Raw genomic sequence first — 22,882 nt, forward strand, 5'->3', positions numbered from 1 at the left:
GCATACTCTTTATTGCAGTTTGTATTTACGGATCTCCAATGGAATTTGCATACCTAAATTGATAACATTTGTGACTTTATATTAATTTGCAAACGCTGCAGTTGCCACAGGTGTAATGGCCTTTAGAGTTGGCAAAACCCATATGACCTGTTTGTTATTGGACATGTTTTATGGCCTAGTGTTTACCACTTGATCGCTCACCTTTCGCCCATGTTTAAATGCACCTACGGATACTTCAAAGATGTTTCCTGCCAGTACTGGCAGGCCATTACCCTTAGGGCAACTGCACTGTAATTGGGTGAGGGTCCAGCACCCATTTCATGTTTATCACACTCGCTCAGGAATAATCTTGTACGATCTCAGGCCTCTCCTAACGTAGTTTTTCCATAGATAAAGCCAGCAGCCTGTACGATAGACCATAAAATTGTTTATTTCTCCCACCGGCCTTTGTAATCCTATTTCCCAAATTCTCCTTCAACTCTAAGATCAGGATTAAAGTCCATGCATGTAGTTCTGTCGTCAGTGCTTGAGCATTCCAGATTTTTTCCCGATACACAGTGGCGACACATAAATTGTAATTGGTGTTCCCGGTTTTATGGTATTTATGTTTTTTGACGTTTCTGTCGGTATTTTTCCATATTTATTTATCAAGAATTCTATCTCTATTTATCCCTATAGTTATTTTGGATCTTGTGTAAAAAAGGAAGCTGAAAATACTATATTTCCACATTTATTTAACTGCTAATTGTGCACTTGTACTTTAAAGCCTTAAAGGTGTCAATGATCTGAATAACCACACATGATAAAGCAAAACATCTACATGCACTATCTGAAAGAAACATGTAGTGATAGATTCTAACCTTAGAATTACCCCCAGGCGTCAGACTGGATCTGGAAAGTTTTTTGTGAGCAGTACCCCTGCGCGTCGGTAGGCGTCGTCGCGCGGCTTCGCGTGCATTGTCGACACCGCTATGACATCGCTGGAGCTACTTAGACTCGCCCACGCGCGCTGACGTCAGTTCTTTTTTTTTCCGCGCCAGCAAGCGAAGATCCAGGAAGAGCAAGTATCCCCAGTCATTTTTTGACTGAGTTTTTTTAGGCCTTTTACCTCATCTTTTTGAGTCGATCGACTCCTGGTGTCGTAGGGATTCCCGGTTTCAAGAACTGCGGGGACTGTCATCCCATGATGTCGGTGACGGATCCCCACCGCGTGTGTCTCTACTGCCTGGGGTGTGACCACGACCCCAAGTCGTGCCCCGACTGCTGGGCCATGGCGCCGAAGAATTTGCGGGAGCGGTTTAGAAAGTTGCTTGAAGTCCGACAGTCGGCTCCGCGCCGCTTGAGGTCCCGGTCCCTTAGGAGGTCGAGGGACCGGTCGCGGAGTCGCCGCCATCATTCTTTTGGATCTAAGTCTTCGCACTCTGGGTCAGGTAAGTCGAAGCATTCCAAAAAGAATTCGAAGAAGCATCGTGGCTCTTCGACTTCCCGTCGCGCAACTTCTCTCAGGGTGCGGGCGGTGCCACCCCCGCGGCTCCGGTGGAGCCTGCGACGTCGTCCCCAGTCCACCCCTCTTCCCGGGTGCGTGGGCGGCGCCTGCTCAAGTGCATGAGTTTCTTGCTGCCATGGCCCGACTCTTTGGGCCGTCTGGCCCTGCCGGTGCGCATGCGGGCCCCGTGGGGGTCCTGCTTTGCCATCTCCGGCCCGGCACCGCAAGTCCCCCAAGGATTCGGGATCAAATCCCGATCAACGCGTGTCGACCTAGTGACACCTCCACCGGTGCCGATCTCCCCTGCACCGCTTCCGACGTCGGCCGCTCCTCGGGAGGACGTTGTCCCCAGGTTCAGCTCGGACACGGTGCCGAATCGGCATCGCCCGATGCCGATACTGACAGGCCCTTTTGTGCCCTATGTCCATCCTCCTTATTTTGAGCGTGTTCCCCAGACTTCAGAGGAAAGGGAGGACTGGGAGGGGTCTGAGGACCCTCTAGCACAGGACTGTGCTTATGATCCGGACTGGGCAGAGGATTTGTGGAGGCCAGTGTTCTTGACACCTCACCTGACCTTGGTATGCTGTCTCCTCCTACCATGGCTACCGAGGAAGGAGCCAGTTACGCAGTGGTGTTGCATAGGGTGGCCGAGGCTCTACATCTTGAACTCCCTACGGTGGCCGTCAGAGCTAACTTCCTGACATAAGTGCTCCAACCGGTGGCTGCCTCTTCGGAGCCTTTGCTGCCTTCTAATGAAGCACTATCTGACGTTCATTTGGGCACCTGGTCCAGGCCCAACACGGGCTCCTGTGGATAGGAACGTGGTCCAACCTAATCTCCGGCTCCGGGCGACCCCCTCTTCCTTAACCAACACCCCACCCCTGAGAGCTTGGGCGTCCAAGCCTTTACATCCCAGAGCGCGTTCCCTGACGCACGTCCGGATAGGGAATCCAAGAAGCTGGATCAGCTTGTTAAGAAGCTGTTGTCATCTGCCAGCTTAGGGCTGCGGTCGGTGAACACCGCATGCCTCTTGGGCCGTCATACCCACTCTCTCTGGGACACAGTTGCGCAGGTGCTGCCTAACTGTCCGGAGGAGGCCCAGGTAGTTCTTTCCCAGGCGGTTGCGGCTGGGAGAGACGCAGCAAAGTTCATCATACGTTGTGGGCTGGACACCGCTGGCTCACTGGGAAAAGTCGATTTCCACGAAGGTGGGGCTTCGGCACTACGCCTGGTTGAGGACAACTGGCTTCTCAGGGGATGTCCAGAACACTCTGCCCTTTGATGGCATTCGCCTTTTTGGTCATAGGGCAGATAGTGTGTTGGAGCGCTTCAAGGACTCCCGGGCCTGTCGGCCTCCTCCGCCTTCTGCTTTTCGTTCCTTTTGTGGCCACGGAAGGGGCACCCCACAGCGTTCGCAGAGCCACAGGCCACAGCAGCAACAACCTCAGCATGGTTGCGGACGTGGGTACCGTCGAGGTGGTTCAGGGGGCCAGCGGGGGGAGAGGGGTCAGTCAACTTCCACCCCGGCAGCATCCACTTCAAAGCCTTCCTAGTCCGACCATTCAGGCTCATCAGACACTAGTGGGTGGACGAATACGCCATCATCTCCATCACTGGCGCAACATCCCTTTGGACAAGTGGGTGATGCAAATTGTCCGAAGGAACTACTCCCTCCCCTTCGAGATAACCCCTCCTCAGTACCACCGCATGTCCGGGGATCACTTGGCGCTTCTCCAGCAGGAAGTTGTGGCCCTCTTGTCCAAGGGGGCCATCGAGCATGTTCCGACGTCAGAAGTAGGTCGTGGTTGTTATTCCCACTACTTTCTGGTTGCAAAGAAGGACAAAGGCCTGCGTCCTATCTTAGACCATCGGAATGTCAATCGCTTCCTCCGAAAGGAGAAGTTCAAGATGCTTACACTTTCTCAGGTCTTGTCTGCCCTGGACCTGCCGGCCTGGATAGTGGCGTTGGACTTGCAGGACGCCTATTTTCATATTCCTGTCCTGCCTGCTCACAGGCGCTACCTGCGATTCACGGTAGACCACGAGCACTTTCAGTTCACCATGCTCCCCTTTGGCCTTACCAGCGCCCTTCGGGTGTTCAAGAAAGTGATGGCGGTGGTCACGGCTCATCTGCGCAGATCAGGGGTTTCAGTCTTCCCCTATCTTGACGACTGGCTGTTGAAGGCGGGCTCGCCCCAGGCAGTTGTCTCCCACCTCCAGACTAAGGCAGACGTCCTGCATTTGCTGGGGTTTTCCATCAACGTGCCAAAGTTGCACCTGATTCCCTCGCAGAGGCTCCTTTTCATCGGAGCGGTTCTGGACTCGGCGCAGTTTCAGGTTTATCCTCCTGAGCAGCGAATCCGGGACATTCGGGCTATGATTCCGATCTTTCAGCCTTAGTCCTGGGTTTTGGTCAGGATGACCCTTACACTACTGGGCTTGATGGCCTCCTGCATCCTGGTGGTGGATCATACCAGATGGCATATGCGGGCTCTGCAGTGGGACCTGAAGATCCAGTGGGCACAGCATCAGGGCAACCTGTCCGATCACATTAAGATCTCGGAGGGCACTGCACGGCAATTGCAGTGGTGGCTCACGAATCGCGATTGGGTCAATGGCAGATCCCTCTCCCTTCCCCAACCGGAACATACAGTTGTGACGGACGCTTCCCATCTGGGATGGGGCGGCCACATGAGAGAGGCACAGATCAGAGGCTTCTGGTCTCCGACGGAGTCCAAGGTCCACATCACCCTTCTGGCGCTTCGGGCAATCCGGCTTGCACTGAAGGCATTCCTTCCTTCTGTCATGGGGAGTGTAGGGCAGGTGTTCACAGACAACACCACCGCCTTGTGGTACTGCAACAAACAGGGCGGGGTGGGGTTGTGGACCCTATGCCAAGAGGCTAGGCGCCTCTGGACTTTGCTGGAACATCAGGGCATGTCCCTGGTGGTTCAACACCTGGCAGGTTCTTTAAACGCCAGGGGGAACAAACTCAGCCGCCGGTGCATGATGGATCACGAATGGCGTCTGATCTCAGACGTGGCGCAAGGTCTCTTTCAGCAATGGGGAGAGCCTTAGTTAGATCTATTCGCCACTGAAGAGAACGCGCAATGTCATCAGTTCTGCGCGTTGTAATTTCCAAGGCGGCACTCGCTTGGAGTGGAGTTGCGGTCTGTTGTTCGCCTTTCCGCCTATACCACTTCTGACCAGAGTGCTGAAGAAGATCAGGCGCGACCGGGCCCAAGACATCCTTGGGGCTCCGGACTGGGCTCAAAGAGTATGGTATCCCGAGCTACTCAGTATGAGCATCGATCCCCCAATCCATCTGCCTCTTCGGGAGGATCTTCTGTCGCAGGAGCGGGGGACGGTCTTCCACCCGAACATGTCCAGTCTCCACCTCCTTGCGTGGAGTTTGAGTGGCGACAGTGATGTCTTTCGACCTGCCTCCCGAAGTCTGTAATGTTATCTTGGCAGCCAGGAGTCCCTCCACTACGACGGTATACACCTGCAAATGGAATACGTTTGTGGCATGGTGCACAGCAAAGGTTGTGGATCCCCTTTCTGCTCCTCTTTCAGAGGTCCTTCTTTTTCTTCTCACTTTGACCCAGCAGGGCTCTGCTCTGGGCACTATCAAGGGCTATCTCTCGGCCAATTCCGCCTTTTTAAGGCTTCCAGATCAGCATTCCCTTTTCAAGTCTCCTGTTGTAAATAGATTCTTGAAAGGCATCACCCGCATGTTTTCTCCTGTTCCTTTTGTAATACCTCAGTGGGACTTGAATCTAGTTCTTACTTTTCTGATGTGTGCTCCCTTCGAGCCACTTCACAATTGCCCTCTTTGTCTCCTTACTCTAAAGACTGATTTCCTGGTTACCATCACCTCTGCCAGAAGAGTCAGTGAGCTCCAGGCTCTTTCTTCGAAGCCTCCTTTTTTCTCTGTCCATCCGGACAAAGTTGTTCTAAGGACTTGTCCTTCTTTTCTGCTGAAGGTTGTCACTGCCTTTCACATCGGGCAGACCATCACTTAGCCCACTTTCTTTCCGCCTCCGCATCCCTCAAAAGAGGAAGAGAGGCTCGACCGCCTGGACACAAAACGTGTGCTCTCTTTCTATCTGGACCGCACACAACAGTTCAGGGTCGATGACCAGCTCTTTGTTGGCTACTTAGGCGCCAAGAGAGGTCGGGCTGTGCACAAGCGGACCATATCTCGGTGGGTCGTTCTTTGCATAAAGGCTTGTTACTCCTTGGCTAAAAAGGAGCCTCTGGTGGGGTTGCGCGCCCATTCTACCAGAGCGACGGCAGCCACTACTGCTCTGGGACGGGGAGTTCCCTTGCATGACATCTGTCAGGCAGCTATGTGGGCCTCGCTTCACACGTGTACCAAGCACTACTGCCTGGACAGCCAAGTCCGGAGAGACGACTTCTTTGGCCGTTCTGTTCTCCAGGACTTTCTGATGTGATCTTGGTTCGCAGACCCACCACAGGGGTTGGTATTGATGGGGTATCTATTTCAAGGTAAGGAAACTATCAGTATGTGATTCTTTTAGATGCATAAGTTACTTACCTTTGGTAACGATATATCTGTAAGAAACATTAGTAGTGATAGATTCCTTACTGCCCCACCCATCCTGCCCGTTCTGCGAACTGATTCCTAGGGTTACGGTCATCCCTTCCAGGGCCTAATTTCATGGCACCAGTGGTCCGTTTCTTGCATGGCTCTGTGTTCCTGGCGTGGAAAGTCGTGTACAGAACTGGCGTCAGCGCGCGTGGACGCATCTAAGTAGCTCCTGCGACGTCATTCCGGAGCCAACGACGCACGTGGAGCTGCACGACACCGCCTACCGACACGCAGGGGTACTGCTGACGAAAAAACTTTCTGGATCCAGTCTGACGCCTGGATAAGGTAAAGCATCTATCACTACTAATGTTTCTTACAGATATATTGTTACCGAAGGTAAGTAACTTGTGCTTTAGTATCAAACCTATGCACATCAACTGCTGCTAAAACCTCATTACTATTTTGTTTTCCAATTCACGTATTAATCTGCACATTTATTGATGTGGTAGTCCTGATTTACTGCTTTAAGAATCACTGAAGAAAATAACCTATTTTCCGTTTTTATCTACCTTTAAAAATAAATACAGACAAGAATATACATGTTTTCTCTCTGTATGTATCTGTGAAAATGGAAGGAAAACAGTAAGCCTTAATTGTAATGTAACAATTGTGGACACATTGTTATAGAAGGGGAAAACATGAGGCTTATGTTCACTTCTAGTATTCTGAAATATTTTGTAAGGGCCACATCAGTCGCGTTTCTTTAGGAGTGTTTGTATTAATCTGTACATTATATGAGCTGTCAGAAGAATCATGGGTTACCATTTAGACTGAGGTTTTTGCTTGTGTACAACAAACAGCCAAACCCTTATATGTATCCATATGGAATATCTAATTAGGCCTAAACATCACAGAAGATTCCTGGCTGAGGGTATGATCTAAGGCTGCCAAATCGTCGCTATATTAGGAGAATAGCTACATATTTCTACTGTGATGGTACTTATCCCCAATCTGTTTACATGCAGTGTTTAGATTTCATGGGACCTGTTGGTGGGGGTGAGGAGATAGTAGGACAGTGGCTCATACATGGTGGTCATGCACCACCATATAAGTATTTTGGAAAACCATATTAGACCAAATCAGAACCATAACAGCAATTGTGATCACGGGCTACAACCTTTGGTCCAAATATTTGGGGACCATGTGAACTATTCTGAATTTCCACTCACCACCACTAGAGGAGAACCCCCTCGCTCACATGGTTTTGGCTACAAGCTTCTCCATAGAGCTCTTTCGGAAGCTTCCCATCTTCCCACCTCACTTACCTTAAATATGTGGTGGTCTAAACTGTGGTCAATTCAGTCTATATGAAAACTAACAGCATTCGTAAGAGACTGACTTGAGTTTGTACACTCGAAAAAACGTGGTCTCCCTTTTGTAAACTAGTATTGTCAGCCCTCCTCCCATCTGTGCTGCTGCGAGAGAAAAACAGCATAAATTAGCTAGTTATCTAAGACTCTTTAATAGCAATTCAATTTGACCTTGACTGTTCATCCTTAGGCATCTGGATAAATAAACAAAATGATCGCAGCTGAGTGGAGGGCTTGCATTTTTTGTGGATGCACACAGCTCCTGTCCATTCAGAACGTGTACTCCTGACTCCTAAAATGTGGGTAGAGCCATGGTCCCTTTCTAGTTATGCTCATATAATTGCCTGACGACATATGCGCTATCAAGCCAGACCATAAAAATGCTACCTAACACAAGCGGAGACCAGGACATATGCCAGTGGTGATGCTGCCGTCCGAGTTTAACTTCTGGATTGGAAATATCCAATAATGGTGAAGTTGACTAAATCATCTCAAGAAAATAACCAAATTTAAACTGACGTATTTGCATTTGCTTACATTTGGAAAGCAAGCCTTTTAACCTTATAAGGTAAATGGAAGAAATAATTGGTATATGCTACTTGTTTTTGTTAACGAGTTAAAGTTATTTTGACTATATACTTTATCTTTCAGTTCATTCAATTTTTTTCGCAATATACATAATTTGTCTTCTTTATGAACATTTATTAAAAAAAGACAACAGAATTACTTCCGTCTACAATGGAATGATGTCATCATGTTTGGTCTGTTAGCACACTTTTTAAGTTTTGACATCTTAGAAGTGTGTTGTTAAAATGAAGCATCATTAGAAAGGTAATATATTAAAAATATTGTGTAATGTTTATCAGGAACCAACAAAGGAAGAAACGGCCAGCAAACCTACACCTGCCAAAATTAACCGAACCAAGCAGAGAAGAAGCTTTTCTAGAAGCAGAACTCATATTGGACAGCAACGACGGCGGCACAGAACTATTAGCTCCTGTTCGGATATCCAGCCGTCCTCTCCTGATGTGGAGGTCTCTGTGCATCAAAATGACATTGAGAACATTGATTTCCTACCAGAGCCAGAAAGTGAACAAATTGCTATTGACCCAGAAATAGTTTCTGAAAATGAAGCCCCAGAGCCCAGTAAATGTCAGGGAAAATACCCCAAAACAAAAAAGGTATGTCAATATTTTGATTCCAAGACAATCTTAGACATCGTTTTTAGTTGATGTTTTGTTGAATTTGTATTGTTATTTAAAGAAGTCAATTCCATACTTTATAAAAAAGATTAACGATGGAACAGCCCAACATTTGGAAATGCATTTTGTATTTTCGTAAAAATGACATCCTTTGTGTGAGAAGTTGGCCTGATATATGATGCTCACTAGTTCTAGTGATCACCTTGTATCAGTCCAAACAATCCTTATGGTGATTGGTTGTAAGTCAACCTTATAGACCAGCTATCCTAATGGCAGCATGGACAAAGCAGTCTTAGGCTAAACTCTTTTGGCATGTGAAGCCAGCTGTTTTACCACATATAACCCCTTGAATACCAAATGAAAGGACACCACACAGGTTGTTATGAAAATAAACAAGATATTTATCACTAACAAAACACCTCTGAACTCTTTATGAGATCAGAGGGCTAAGCACATGACAAGACTCTTAAGAAAAATACAATAAGTTGCACAAATTACAATGGTGCCCTAGGGGCACGACAAACCATATACTAAGTAAATGGTACAAGGAAATCGATAGAGGAAATGAAGATGTCCAGAGGCTGTAGGATCGCTGGGACTACACTACCCTAACCTTAGGTAAGGAGCAGGAGGCCCACGGGACGCGTGTGCAGAGTGTGAACTCACACGCGAGATGCGGTACAAAGTCAATGGACACTACAAGTTATGAAAAGGTAAGTAAAAGACAGTTCCGACTAGCTAGGACTAAAACAACTGGATACCTGGACACTAGGAGAGTCAATCTACCCTTGAGCACCGAAATGCTCTCGTTACCTCACCCACGGGTTGCGGGTGCATAGGTGTGAAAGTGTGTCGGGTTTCCGCTTTGAAGTCTATGGAGCCTTGAAGAAAGATGCTGCAGCCGACCAGGAGGAAGCTGTCCGGAGCGATCCAAGGGTGGAGCGAGGAAGATGAAGACCTGAAAGCAGAGGGGACAATGTTCACAGTCACTAGCCAGTGACCGGAGTGGAACCAGGAAGGAACCAGATGCTGTTGTTGCGATCAGGTGAAGAGTGGACGCTTGACTCAGCAGCCACGTGGACCAGGAGGTGTCTTCGACGACCAGGATGGAGGCACAAGCTGTCCCACGCAGGCTCTCGCTGTCGGCGGTGTTGGTTCCGGATTCGGCGTCAACAGGCCTTAGCAAAGGCAACCCACGCAGCGAGTGGAAAAGACGTCTGGTACGGACCGGGAGGGTCCGGGGTGCTTCTCCTTTGCAGGGAAGCAAGGGCCAGTCTGGAGTAACCAGACCAGTGGTGTAGATTTCAAGGATCGTCGTCTAGGAGGTCACTAGCCAGCCGGCGAGTGACCAGACAACGTGTCGAGCAGCAATCAAGCAAAAGGGCCCCACGCAGATCTCGTGGATGCTGGAGGGCTGATCTTCTGTGCAGGAGCTGCTCGGGGCTGGGGCTTCTCAATCCCCAAAGCACTTTCTCGAGGATGCCTCTGAAGTCGTGCTGGAAGCGGAGTTCAGTTTCTCCAAGATGGCCGGTCCCACGTTTCTCGTTGCACCCACAAATCTCAGCTGTGCTGCAGATGTAGGTAGAGGTCGGAGAGGTCTGGAAGTCCGGATCTCGACGGGCTCTGAAGTCTGGTTCCGGCAGGAAGGACGACAAAGTGAACCGCTAGGACGCTTGTTGGTGCCTGCTTGTGCAGGGTGGTCACTCCTTGGCCACAAGGGAGATTTCTTCAGTCTTCTGTGGAGCAGAACGTCGAAGTCCAGAGTTTATTCTTGTAGTTTCAAATCGGGATTAATCTAATTTGGAATGGGACCAGCTCCTACCTTTATTCTCCTAAAGGGGGCTGTACTATGACTAGGTCCCTCCTATGGGTGGGACCAGGAAGGGGGGTGGTTACACCCCCTATCCTTTGTCCGGTTTTGCGCCAGAGCTGGGGCTGGAGTGCCCCAGCAACTGGTTTGAACCGGGGTATGCACAGGGACACCTTGTGTGCCCCAGGCATGTCTCATTCCTTTCAGCCTGTCCTACCTCAATACACAAAGTCCTGTCTGGGGTGGTGCTAGCACCTCCCAAGGCAGGAAACCCTTTGTCCAGGCCTCCCTCGCTGGAAGGACTCCCAGCAACAGGAGGTCAGACTTGTGTCTGTGGTTGCAGCTTCCATTTTGTGATGCTGAGACTCGAGTTAACTTTAACCGGGGTTCACAGTTACATACATGTCGTGTCCCTCTAAAAGGGTGGAATGCTACCCCCGTCGCCAGAACCGGCGAGGGGGTATTATTCAATTCGTATGACACCTTACACGACATGTTTTGATAATGCTATGCCAAAGTTAGCAATACCCACGAGGATTGTAATGCACTTAAGAGTATATGGTATAGCGTTATCATGGAAACAGCTAAAGGACTTGGTTCCGAAAGCTGCAGACAGGCTCAGCTCATGCCAGAGCACCATCTCACATAATTCCAAACACTCTGCCTCCAGGATTGTTAAGGCCTGCCATAGGAGTGACTTATAGGAGTATATGTGTCCATTTTAGGTATAGATATAGGTATACTATATCTAAAGCAAAGGGTGATTACACCACCTTGCCCCAGCTGTGTTACCAGCCAGTTGTGTCTGTTTAGATGGCCAGCCAGGGGTGGCACAATACATGCTGCAGCCCCTGGTAGGCCTTGGGTGCACTTATGCCCTGGGTACTTATGGTACACTGTACAAGGACTTACAAGAGTGACCCAATACCAATTGGTAAATGCACCTAAAGTACATGGATGTCAATTTAGAGAGAGAACAGCTAGGCTGTTGGTCTGATTAGCAGGCCCACAGCCAGGGAAAGTCGTAAACCAGTGAAGCAAAAAGCAAAAATCTGGGGTGACCATAGGATTGCAGACCCTACTCTCCTACATAACCCCCCCCCCAAACTTAGGGACATTAAACTAACCTTGACCAGGTGAGTCTTCTTGTTCTAAGTGGAAGTACCTGGAGAGACCATCTGCATTTGCATGGTAAGTCCCTGGTCTGTTCTCCACTGTAAAGTCCATCCCCTGTAGGAAAATGGACCACCTAAGAGGTTTGGGGTTTTCACCCTTCATTTGATTTAGCCACAAGAGGGGCTTATGGTCTGTCTGAATCTTGAAGTGAGTTCCAACCAAGTATGGCCTCAACTTCTTCAGGGCCCAAACCGCAGCAAAGGCCTCCCTCTCAATAGCTGACCAACGTTTCTCTCTAGGGGTCAGCCTTCTACTTAGGAATGGGTTGGTCATGACCATCAATATTCAGTTGAGATAGAACAGCTCCCACGCCCAACTCAGAAGCATCTGTTTGGACAAAGAAAGGTTTGTAGTAGTCTGGACTCTTGAGAATAGGTGCAGTGCACATGGCCTGCTTTAGGTCATTAATTGCCTTTTGACAGCTAACTGTCCACTGAACTTTCTTTGGCATTTTCTTACTTGTCAGGTCATTAAGTGGGGTCACAATGGTCCCATAATTTCTGACAAATTTCCTATAGTAACCAGACAGGCCCAAGAAAGCTGTGACCTGTGTCTGGGTGGTTGGAGGAGCCCAGTCCTTTAGGGCCTGTATCTTGCTCTCCAATGGTTGAACATGGCCTCCACCTTCAAGGTGGCCCAGGTACACAACCTGACTCTTCCCTATCTGGCACTTGGTAGCCTTGATAGTGAGGCCTGCCTTTTGCAGGGCCTCCAAAACTTTCCTCAGGTGATCCTCCCAGGTGGAGCTAAAGACAGCAATATCATCAAGATATGCTGCACAAAAGTCATCCAACCCAGTGAGAACTTGGTTCACCAACCTTTGAAAAGTGGCAGCTGCATTTTTCAAACTAAAGGGCATCACCACAAATTCGTAATGACCTCCTGGGGTAGAAAATGCTGTTTTGGCCTTGGCATCCTCAGCTAACCTGATTTGCCAATAACCAGCTGTCAGGTCTGATGTACTCAAGAATTTGGCAGAAGCCAATTTATCTATGAGTTCATCTGCCCTAGGTATTGGATGGGCATCTGTCTTAGTGACAGCATTGAGACCCATGTAGTCTACACAAAACCTCATCTCTCTCTTACCATCCTGGGTGTGAGGTTTTGGCACTAGAACTACAGGACTAGCCCAAGGGCTCTCTGAGGGTTCAATGACTCCCAATTCCAACATCTTTTGTACTTCTTTCTTTATGCAGTCCCTGACGTGGTCAGGTTGCCTGTAGATTTTACTCTTTATAGGCAGACTGTCACCAGTGTCCACCTCATGGGTGCACCAGTTTGTCTGACTGGGTGTCAGAGAGAACATTTGTCTAAAGGATTGAAGAACCTGTTTACAATCCTCTTGTTGATGTCCAGAGAGGCTGTCAGAAAAGACTACACCATCTACTGACCCATCATCAACAACCCTTATGATGATTGGTTGTAAGTCAACCTCATAGACCAGCTATCCTAATGGTAACATGGACAAAAGCAGTCTTTAGGCTAAACTCTTTTGGCATGTGAAGCCAGCTGTTTTACCACATATAACACCTTGAATACCAAGTGAAAGGACACCACACAGGTTGTTATGAAAATAAACAAGTATTTATTAACTAACATACACCTCTGAACTCTTTGGACACCCTGGCACCCTTGAAATTGCGGCACATTTGCGATTAGCTAATTGCTAATCGCAAATAAGGAATGACTCACCATTCATTCCTATGGGCCTTTGGGCCCATATGAATGAATGGGAAAGCCATTCCTTATTTGCAATTAGCAATTAGCTAATCGCTAATAAGGAAGCAGTAGAAATCGCTAAAAATATTGCGATTTCTACATGAATCCCGTTTTGCGAGTCTTTAATAGCGATTCCTTAAAAATCGCTATTAAGGACTCGCAAAACATGACAATGATGAATCTGGGGGATAGTCTAGCCGCAGATTCCTTAACGCCGACCCATCCTCCCCGCTCGGCGAATGGATTGTAGTATTTCAGTTATACACCTTCTTGTGCTTCCATTATCTCAATCAGTAACCAGCAATGGCCACCAACTGGGGCCTAGCTTTTGAAAATGCTGAAGTTCAAAATATCTTGGACGAAAATCCGAGTCTCTTAGATAGCATCCCGGTTCAAGTAACAAACAACAATGAAGGTTGGGCTAAGGTTCTGGTTCTTAAAAAATCACACTCCAGGACAACAGTCCATGGAATAGTCATGGCACAATACCTTCGCGATAATTGTGCTCCAACAGGCCTCATTGTTAATAATGCGCCCAGACTATTCCTTGATGATAAGGAATTTGTCAAAGACTGGTCGATGATTGCCTGGAGATGCACAAGGGACTGGCTAGTCCTAATCATTAAGACTGCAAAAAGAGTGGCAGATAAGATACTCATTGAAATCCAAGTACTTGAAGGCCAGATCAGAACCACACTTAAAAGCACATTGTTTAAAAAAAGGACAGGACGATAGTGACAAAAATAACAAAGATTTCAGGGAGTCTATTCTTTTCACAAGGTTAGAAAAATTTAAAAAGGATTTGGCAAGGTTCTCTACAGAAAGGGTCTACCCATACACGAGTGACTCATACACAGCACCCACATACAATCGGGGTGGTAAAAAAGGTGGCTCATCATATGGTACATCTAGCTCAGAAGGAGCCTCTAGCGACTCAGATACTTCACAGAATGGGTCTGCAAACAACACTCCTAGAGGTCGTGGAAATCGTAAGAATTGGAGGGGTGGACAACACCCACAAAATTACAACCAATATCAACCATGGTGGCCGGCCAATCCATGGATGTTTGGACCATCCTATCCCCCACAAATGGGTCATTTCGGTCCCCCTCAAATGCAACAAGGTCCTGGAGCTTTTCCTTTTTTAGGGTTTGGCCCGAGACGAGGCAGGGGCAGGAGGAGACAAGGAACAACACCTCAAGTCCACTGGAACACCACATCACAATCCACGATGGACCTCCGCAGCGGGAAGAAAGTCCCACAAGAGACCGCAGGGACGAGCAATTCAACAACCTCGTGATAAATCTCAGCTCATATACTTTATCACCAAACGAAGAACGCCTCCTAAACAAAGGCCTTGGTTTTGTGTCGACACAGAAAGGGGATCCTTTTGTAGCTCAGATCGAACTAGCGAAACTTTTTAGAAAAGTAAGACTACATTACTTTTTCTCCATACCAGGGAATATTGAAACACCTCTTACAGACAAGAACACGGGTCTCAAAAAACCATCCACATTTAATCCACCTAGCACTGGACTACCTCCCAAGGTTTTGACCTTTGAAGCAGCTGTAGAGAATGATATCAAACATCTCTATCAAACTACGAACAAGCCCTTCATCAATCTTTCAAGAGACGAACAATCGGCGTTGCGCTCATTAACATCTAATGAGCAAATAACCATCAAGCCAGCCGACAAGGGCGGGGCTATTGTGGTTTTAGACACCGAAACATATAGAAACGAATGTCTAAGACAGTTGAGTGATCGGAGATCTTACCTTCCACTCACTGAAGACCCTACAGAAAAACTGAGGATCAAAATAGGCAACTTGGTAGAAGAAGCAACCACCGAGGGTTGGATCACACCACAGGAGGGGCAATATCTTCTTACAAACCATCCAACAGTACCCTACTTCTACTGCCTACCGAAAATCCATAAACCCCAGAGACCACCACCTGGACGGCCGATTATTTCGGGTATAGGCTCTATCTTGGAACCACTATCTACCTTTGTGGATTTCTTTTTAAATCGAATGGTCAAAGCGATGCCAACGTTCCTTCAGGACACTAAGGACGTTTTGAGACTCCTACCAGGTATAGAATTTGATATCAATACTGACATTCTCGTATCATTTGACGTAGAATCATTGTATACGTCCATTCCACAAACTGAAACACTGGAAGTGGTAGGTAGTCTACTAGAACAAAGTGACCACCAGTCCATCACGCGTACGCGGTTTATCATGAACCTAGCAGAAATAGCAATGAAAGAGAACTATTTTCGCTTCGAAGACACTACCTACCTACAAGCATCTGGGACCAGCATGGGTAGTGTCTTCGCTCCTAGTCTGGCGAACCTATACGTTCATAATTTTGAACAAAAAGAGGTCCTTACCGCCACTAATCCTTATCTATTGTCGCTACATGCTTTGAAGCGATATATAGATGACATTCTGGTGGTTTAGCGAGGCACAGCAGAAGATCTTTTGTCTTTCCATCAATGGCTTAACACCAGAAATGCATATTTGAAATTCACCATCGAATATAGCAAGAAGTCACTGGCATTTCTAGACCTGAAGATCCTTGGTACTCCGAATGGCCTAGAATCTGAACTCTATCGTAAACCTATGGCCAGAAATGCGCTTTTAAGATATGACAGTTGCCATCCCCGAGCCCTGAGAGACAATCTACCTTTTGGACAGTTTCTCAGGGTCCAAAGGAACTGCTCAAATAAAGAAGCTTTTGAGACCCATTCAAAAAACTTGGAACAACAACTCATTGTGAAAAACTACCCCAAAAAGATCATCCGTCAATCTAAAAAGAGGGCATCGAATAACAATAGGGAATCACTGCTGGAGATACATCCACCCAAAGAAAATACTAATCGCTTCACCTTTGTCAACACATTCAACAGTAGATCTAATCAAGTTCAGAAGATCGTAAAAAAACACTGGTCTATTTTGAACACAGGGGGTGATGATATCCCTTTGCCACTCTTTGCATTTAAAAGAGGACCAAACCTTAAGGACCAGTTAGTCCACACACGTCCACGGAATAAAGAACCTAGACAGGTGGGCACACTTTGGGACCTGCCGCCTGCCCAGGACCACCATCCCTGTGGGGCATGTTCAGTTTGCCCCCAAACCTGCAAATCAACCAGCATAGACATTGGGACAAACAGACCGTGGACACAAACCAGGTTTACCAATTGCAATAGCAGCAACCTCATTTACTTAATAACATGCCCTTGTCAACTCCGATATGTCGGCATGACGACGAGGAAAGTAAGAACAAGGATACAAGAACATAAGAGTACAGTGCGGTGCCGCAAACAAGCTACCCGTCTTACTGCACATTTCTTGGAGGTGGGACATGGCCCGATGAATTTCACTGGACTGTCTTGGAACAACCACAAATTCCTCAGCACTACCCCGACGTCGGTCGGTTTCTTTTTAAAATTGAACAAAAATGGGTGTATAGACTGAATAGTGATAAGGCGGGGCTAAATGAGCCAATACCATGGATGTCCCTCTAAGCAACTGACTGCACTCACTGAGTTAACATATAGCCCTGACACTAAATCATGTGCTGCCTTTAATTCACCACAACACTCTACTTCTAGTACATATAAATAGTTTCTCCTGTGCATATCAATATGACAATTAACAGGACTATGGTCACTACACATGAGAACTTCAATATTGTACTTTAGGTTTAGAGATACTATGTTTCATGCAGACACTGAGTATAACCTTCAATGACGGCGCATGGCGTCAACTAGCTAGGTGACTTGAGTTTCACCCACAATGTTGGTATTTTTTCCTCTGGTCTCTCCAGCCGCTTGAGGAATCGACGGCCGTTTTTTTGCTAACTACAATGCATAATGGTAATAAACAGCCTTAAATCGCGGGCATTTTGGCCTGATACATCTTGCATCTCAAGCATAACGGAATTATAATTTAAATACTGAGCCTTAGCGCTCCACTTCGCAGTAACTACAAAGTTACGCGCCTTGAACTCCATTTCCCAACATGCTAATCAACCACGTGACCGCTGCCGATCACGTGATTCCATCTTCTGAAAAATTCGCATAAACTCGGCGCTTGCTTGGGCGCCGGTGCCCCCCCAGACAGCTCGGATGACTGTCGGGAGACATCGACGGACAGGTAAGCTGCGCACAACCGGATTGTCTTTAACACGCATGGTTGTGTCTTTTCGGTGCATATGAGCATTACGGCTAGTTCCCAATTGGTAACAGCTCAAGCGCAAGTTTAACCTTTTTTCAACATCGTAGCGCGAGCATGATTGTTTGTATGCCCGAGATCGGAATGCCTATAACTCGCTGGGTGTGTTCCTCTTTGTACAAATAAGCATGAAGATGAGTCCACAACTACTAATAGCTTAGCAAGTTAACGATCTCCGACATCGTAGAGCCAACACGTTAGCCTGTATGCTCGAGACTTTGTCAAAACGAGCACGATTTGGATTTAATTACCGCTAACGGCGCAGGGCTTATTTACCACCTGAAATAACACAACATGAATATGATGATGATACTTAGAACGCAATGGGCGAGAGTCTTACGGTTTTGTCATCATTGTGCCTGTCAAATTAGAAAGATTACATATCGTATATATGATTGACTTCTCACCACCAGTGGCAATCTTTTCAAGATATTCTCTACTGACAGATAGTTTTAACACACTGGTCCCCATCAGTGTTTGTGATGTGGGTAGAAGCAGTGAATGTTCATTACATATCCATATATAGTTCTATGGATGTTTTTAGTGAGCCTTGGTTGCCTCCCTTCTTATAATTCAATCTCTCAAATTTAGAGCGGTGCTCCTCATACCTGAGCCTCAGCCAGGTGGGGTGAAGCGCCTCAACCATCAACTTTGGGTGAGTGCTTTGAACCTCGTTTCGAGGTATTTGTGATCATAATGTTATGACGCAAAGGTTTTGTTTGATTAATATGATATTTTCATGTTTTTCTGTTTTCTCTTGTTGTTTCCTTGGATTCCATTCTCCTGGTATGGTACGATAACAGTGTGTGGTTGAGCACATAACCTGAATCTACAGGTGATATCTTTTATAACATTTTTTTCACGAAAAGCAGTAGTTTGAATTAACAGGTCCTGAAGAATGCATGAAAACCTTTTCTTGATATGCAGAAACATGTTGACCACTACTGATTGCGGATATTATTTCAAACCCGCATTTGCACTTGTCTTTTAACGTTAGGGACTGGGAGACACTAATAAATTGTTTACTTCTACCCAGTTTACCTAATTTTATAATCCCTCACTATTTCACTTCACACTGCTTTTTTCATCTGCCAACACTTAAAACATTCATTACCTCCCTCTCACATGTTTTTTTCATCCACAATCGGTCACGGTAACATTTAACCGGCCGTTTTGTTTTGTCTCCTGGGCAAGGAGAACCCAAGTGATGTTAAAGAGGGCGGTACAGTGTGGCTTCTGATGGGAATTTTTTCCAGATGCCCTTGAGCCTTAACTCGGTCAGTATCACCTAGGTGTTTGAATGGTGTGTTCCCACGGGTGTTATATGTATGGTATTAGTTTTTTGATCCATGGTGAACAACTACTTCTTTTGACTCCCAGGTATAATTCAGTGTTTTGATGTATGGCTAGGGGCGTATACCTGGTTAGTCGTTAAACTTGCCCTTAGACCCCCTTTTTCAAGTGTTGTTGTTTACGTATTACAGTTATACACCTTCAACCACCCTGGGTTATCTCACCTGTGGTCACTCTCCTCATTCTATTTGCTTTATGGTTTGATTTGTCTTTCCAAACAAACCTGCGAGGAGGAGCCGGGTGATCAGCCCAAAGGAAAGTGGATCCCTTACCGTCCTAATGAAAGTGAAGACGTCAATTCCACCATCCCTTCAAAGGCTTTCTTCCCAGCCTCGGCTTGCACAATAACCAAGCCTCTTTTCCCTGCCCCACAGTACGCCGGACTCGAACCGGAAGCGATTATCCCAGGAGGTGGGCCTCATTGAATGGGCCAATCGGGAACGTCGCAGCAAGGTCAAGGGACGCAGAAAAAGCTGGAAGAAAACAGTCGCCGCGCCCGCTGAACCTGGACCTTGCAACGCCGGGAGGAAACGCCGACCTCGCAAAGGACATCGTCGACATCACCGAGGAGCCTGCAGAAGGAGCCTTGTATGCAGACGCCACCCGAGAGGACAAGGAGGAGACTACAGTGGAGGAGCCCGAGGATCATGAAGTTTGGACTGAAGACTGGTGGAGCCCGGGGGACACGCACAAGCCACCACAACTCAGGAGACTTGTGGCAGACAGCAATACGTAGCGGTTACCACGGGCTCAAAAGAGTGGGAGGCTGGAAGGCTGGGAGGCAGAGAGAGGGATACCGGGCACTGTTTTGTTTGTTCCCTGGCACCTTTCCTAAAACCTTTCCTTTATACCTTCCCCTCAGCATAAACATGACCCCGGATTAAGCTCCCTAGCTTTGTCAGCAACTCTAAAAGATAAATCACCCCTTTCATAAGACAACCCTTCCTTCACACTTGATATTATCCCTATTTACACACAGTGTGGTGACGGACTAGAAAAGCCTCAATAAAACAGGGCTAAACAGTGGATGCTGTTCTCTTTTCTTTCGAGTGGCTTGGTACCCCGTGGAAGCCCAACCAGGGAGAGAAGACCAGGACTCCTAGGACCACCTGACACTATAACAGGAGAAGACACTTCAAAAAGAACACTAGAACCATCTTTTACCTGTTTCTGCCCAAAGACAATCACCTTTTTTAACCACCCCAATCACTAACAATTGTCAAAAAACCTAAATAAACCTACACTATTCAACCCGTACGGCCTCCTCGCTTCTGTTTCCGACCTTCCCTCCGACAAAGCCTTTTTTCTGGGTATTACTAGGTCTTTCTTTAAGACTTTGTAACTATTGCTAGCAGAAAATGTTTCTACCCTTTTTTGTCACACTGTTTCCACAGCCAGTTTCTATGGTGGCTCTGTGTGTTGACATGGAATCTGGTCACAGAAGAAATTGATGTCAGCCCATCGAAGGGTGTCGTAAATGGACTCCGGTGACGGCACAGGCATGGATGACCTCGCTATGGAGTTGTGCTATGCTATCTACCTACAAGCAGAGGTGCTGCTGCTGAAAAGTTTCTGGGTCCCATCTGGCGCCTGGAGAGAATTCAAAAGTTAGAGAATCTGCAGCTAGACTATGTCTCTACCAGATAATGTGTTACAGAAAGTAAGTAACATGCTCTTTTCTAGTGGTATTGATGTTTGGGGGGGGGGGTGGCATAAAAATTTCTAAATATATTTTTGAAAAAGAACACCTTTGAAAAAAATACTTCTCAGTGCACTGATATATTCTGATGTACTAAAGTGCAACAGTTCTGCATGTTTATGAATTACACTTTTTGAATTTTCAAAAGGCTATCATATTTTTTGACTTTTGCTTCTAGTTGTCATTAAGAATGAAGATCCTCCTAATGTTAAGCAGTGCAGTACACCCTAGTTACTTCATTTTTTTAAACTTCAATTAACCTGTAAAATAAATGCTTATCTGTTTAACAGCTTTAAAAAAAATATTATTGCATAGGCAAGTAGAAAGCAGCTCAGTGCTGCTGTGGACCGGGGGCTGCATGTAAATGTCAGGAGGGCCGCATTCTCACCCTGGGCGTACTTTGAGTATCACAGTGGCCTGGCAGCTTTCCCAGACATTGGCCTTTCTTCCCCAAAACAGACCATGGCAACAGAGGAATCTGCCTCTTCTTACCAGTATTAGTAGAGTCATGGAGGTGCTGGACCTCACTTTACCTACGACAGAGGTAAAAGCGAACATCCTCACTGAGGTCCTAAACCCAAGATAAATACGTCTAAAACCTCTCCTGCCTTTCAGTGAGGCCCTGAATGATGTACTGATAGGCATCTGGGTAAAGCCTGGATCTTGTCCATCAGTTAAGAGGTAAGTGGCAGGGTGACATAAACCACCAACCAGAGATCCTAATTTTCTACTTCAATACCCTGTTTCAAGTCGCCTTAACCCCAAGGCATTCCCCACTACGCCTGACAAAGAATCAAAACAAATGGTGACATTCACCAAGCATGCTTTCTTACTTTCTCCTCTACCAACATTGCACATCCGTCCATCAAACCTTCTTTATTGTTTACAAGTAAGTAACTTGTTTTACGTTAAAACTTAAACTTAGAAATCGTATTCTTGTATAAATGTGATTATAAAGTTTTTGTGTACTAATGTCTAATTTATTTTCTTTCAGCACTTGGTGAGTGAATGGTTAAATGAGAAGCAAGAAAAATCAGACAGACCCACAGATAACTGTCTTGATACGCCTCTGCGCATAACTACAGACCCTGGAGTTTTAGCTACACAGTTGAATTCCTTACCAGGACTTTCATTCACTCCTCATGTTTATTCTACTCCTAAGCATTACATTCGTTTTACCTCACCTTTCCTTTCAAGTAAAAGGAGGAGAAGAGAACCCATGGAGAATGTTTCTGGCTCTTGCAAAAAGGTAAACTGAATAGGATATTTACAGCAAATGCTTAACCTCAAATTATCTTTAAAGGTTGAGTGATTGTTTTTTTTGTGTGGGTTTTTTTAAGTTCATGTTTCTAGTTTCTTTTATTACACACATTATGAAAGCAGTATTTCCAATTTCGGTGTGTTTTTTTATAGGTTAACTATCTAAGAGAAAAAAGCTCTGGATAAAGGATATCTCTTTTTTTTCTTTCAATGAAAAATGTACCCAACAGCATAGTGAGCTAAATCACCCACAGTTCTATTCCAGTTTCTGCAAGTAGTGTGCATTGTCATATCCCTGCAGTTCAGATGTATTTCATCATAGAGTGCATGAAGTCTTTATGATTATTTAAATGTTCCCTGCTGTTAAGGTGGACCCTACTTATGAAACGAAACATTAATAAGTAGACATGTGTCCTATGCCTTATCCTTAGTTGTGTGCTTTGGTTAGCATAGCACTTAAGCGCAGTAAAACTTTAGGTCAAGCAGCAAGCATTATCAAGGCATAAATCGCAGTCCAGAGACGCATCTCCCTTAACACACTCTAACCTAGAAAACAATGGACCCAATGTACCAACTAACTGATGCAAATCATCTACTTTCTACTGCCCGCTGATATTTGAATTTAGTTACAATAACAATGGTCAGAGTCTATTGATTCATAAAACAATAAATGTTAAACAAGCAATCGATCGGGTATAGAACAAACTAAAGTTATATCCAAAGTGTGCTTATATTATTTATTCATTAATTCCAGCACAGTATTCGACAGGTACCTGGTTAAATTCAATGGGTACCTGAGCATAGGGAATGTCATTACATGCAGACAAAAGAAATATACTTGTTCAATTTGTGTCATTGAATCATATACACGTCAGTGGACATTTAGTCTCATATGAATATACCATTTAGGAGCATCAATTAGAGATATAGAACAGACATTTTGCATCATTCGTCTACATAAATGTCGCGCTCAAAGTGATAGAGGTAGGGAGACAGTTAGGTAGGATAGG

At 46.2% G+C, this 22,882-nt stretch overlaps 1 protein-coding gene across 7 annotated transcripts in view; it reads left to right on the plus strand.

Moving 5' to 3' along the window:
* KMT2E (lysine methyltransferase 2E (inactive)) overlaps nucleotides 1-22,882 on the plus strand; it is a 1,891,352-nt gene that overhangs the window by 1,441,165 nt on the left and 427,305 nt on the right. For all 7 annotated transcript variants that reach the window (XM_086966923.1, XM_086966942.1, XM_086966930.1 and 4 more), the window contains 2 exons: nucleotides 8,278-8,592; nucleotides 21,607-21,861. In XM_086966923.1, the coding sequence (XP_086823049.1) occupies nucleotides 8,278-8,592; nucleotides 21,607-21,861 (570 nt within the window). The remainder of the gene's footprint in view (nucleotides 1-8,277; nucleotides 8,593-21,606; nucleotides 21,862-22,882) is intronic.

The sequence above is a fragment of the Lissotriton vulgaris genome, chromosome 1_1 (genome assembly GCF_964263255.1).
Source record: "Lissotriton vulgaris chromosome 1_1, aLisVul1.2, whole genome shotgun sequence".
In the NCBI taxonomy this organism is placed as follows: domain Eukaryota; kingdom Metazoa; phylum Chordata; class Amphibia; order Caudata; family Salamandridae; genus Lissotriton; species Lissotriton vulgaris.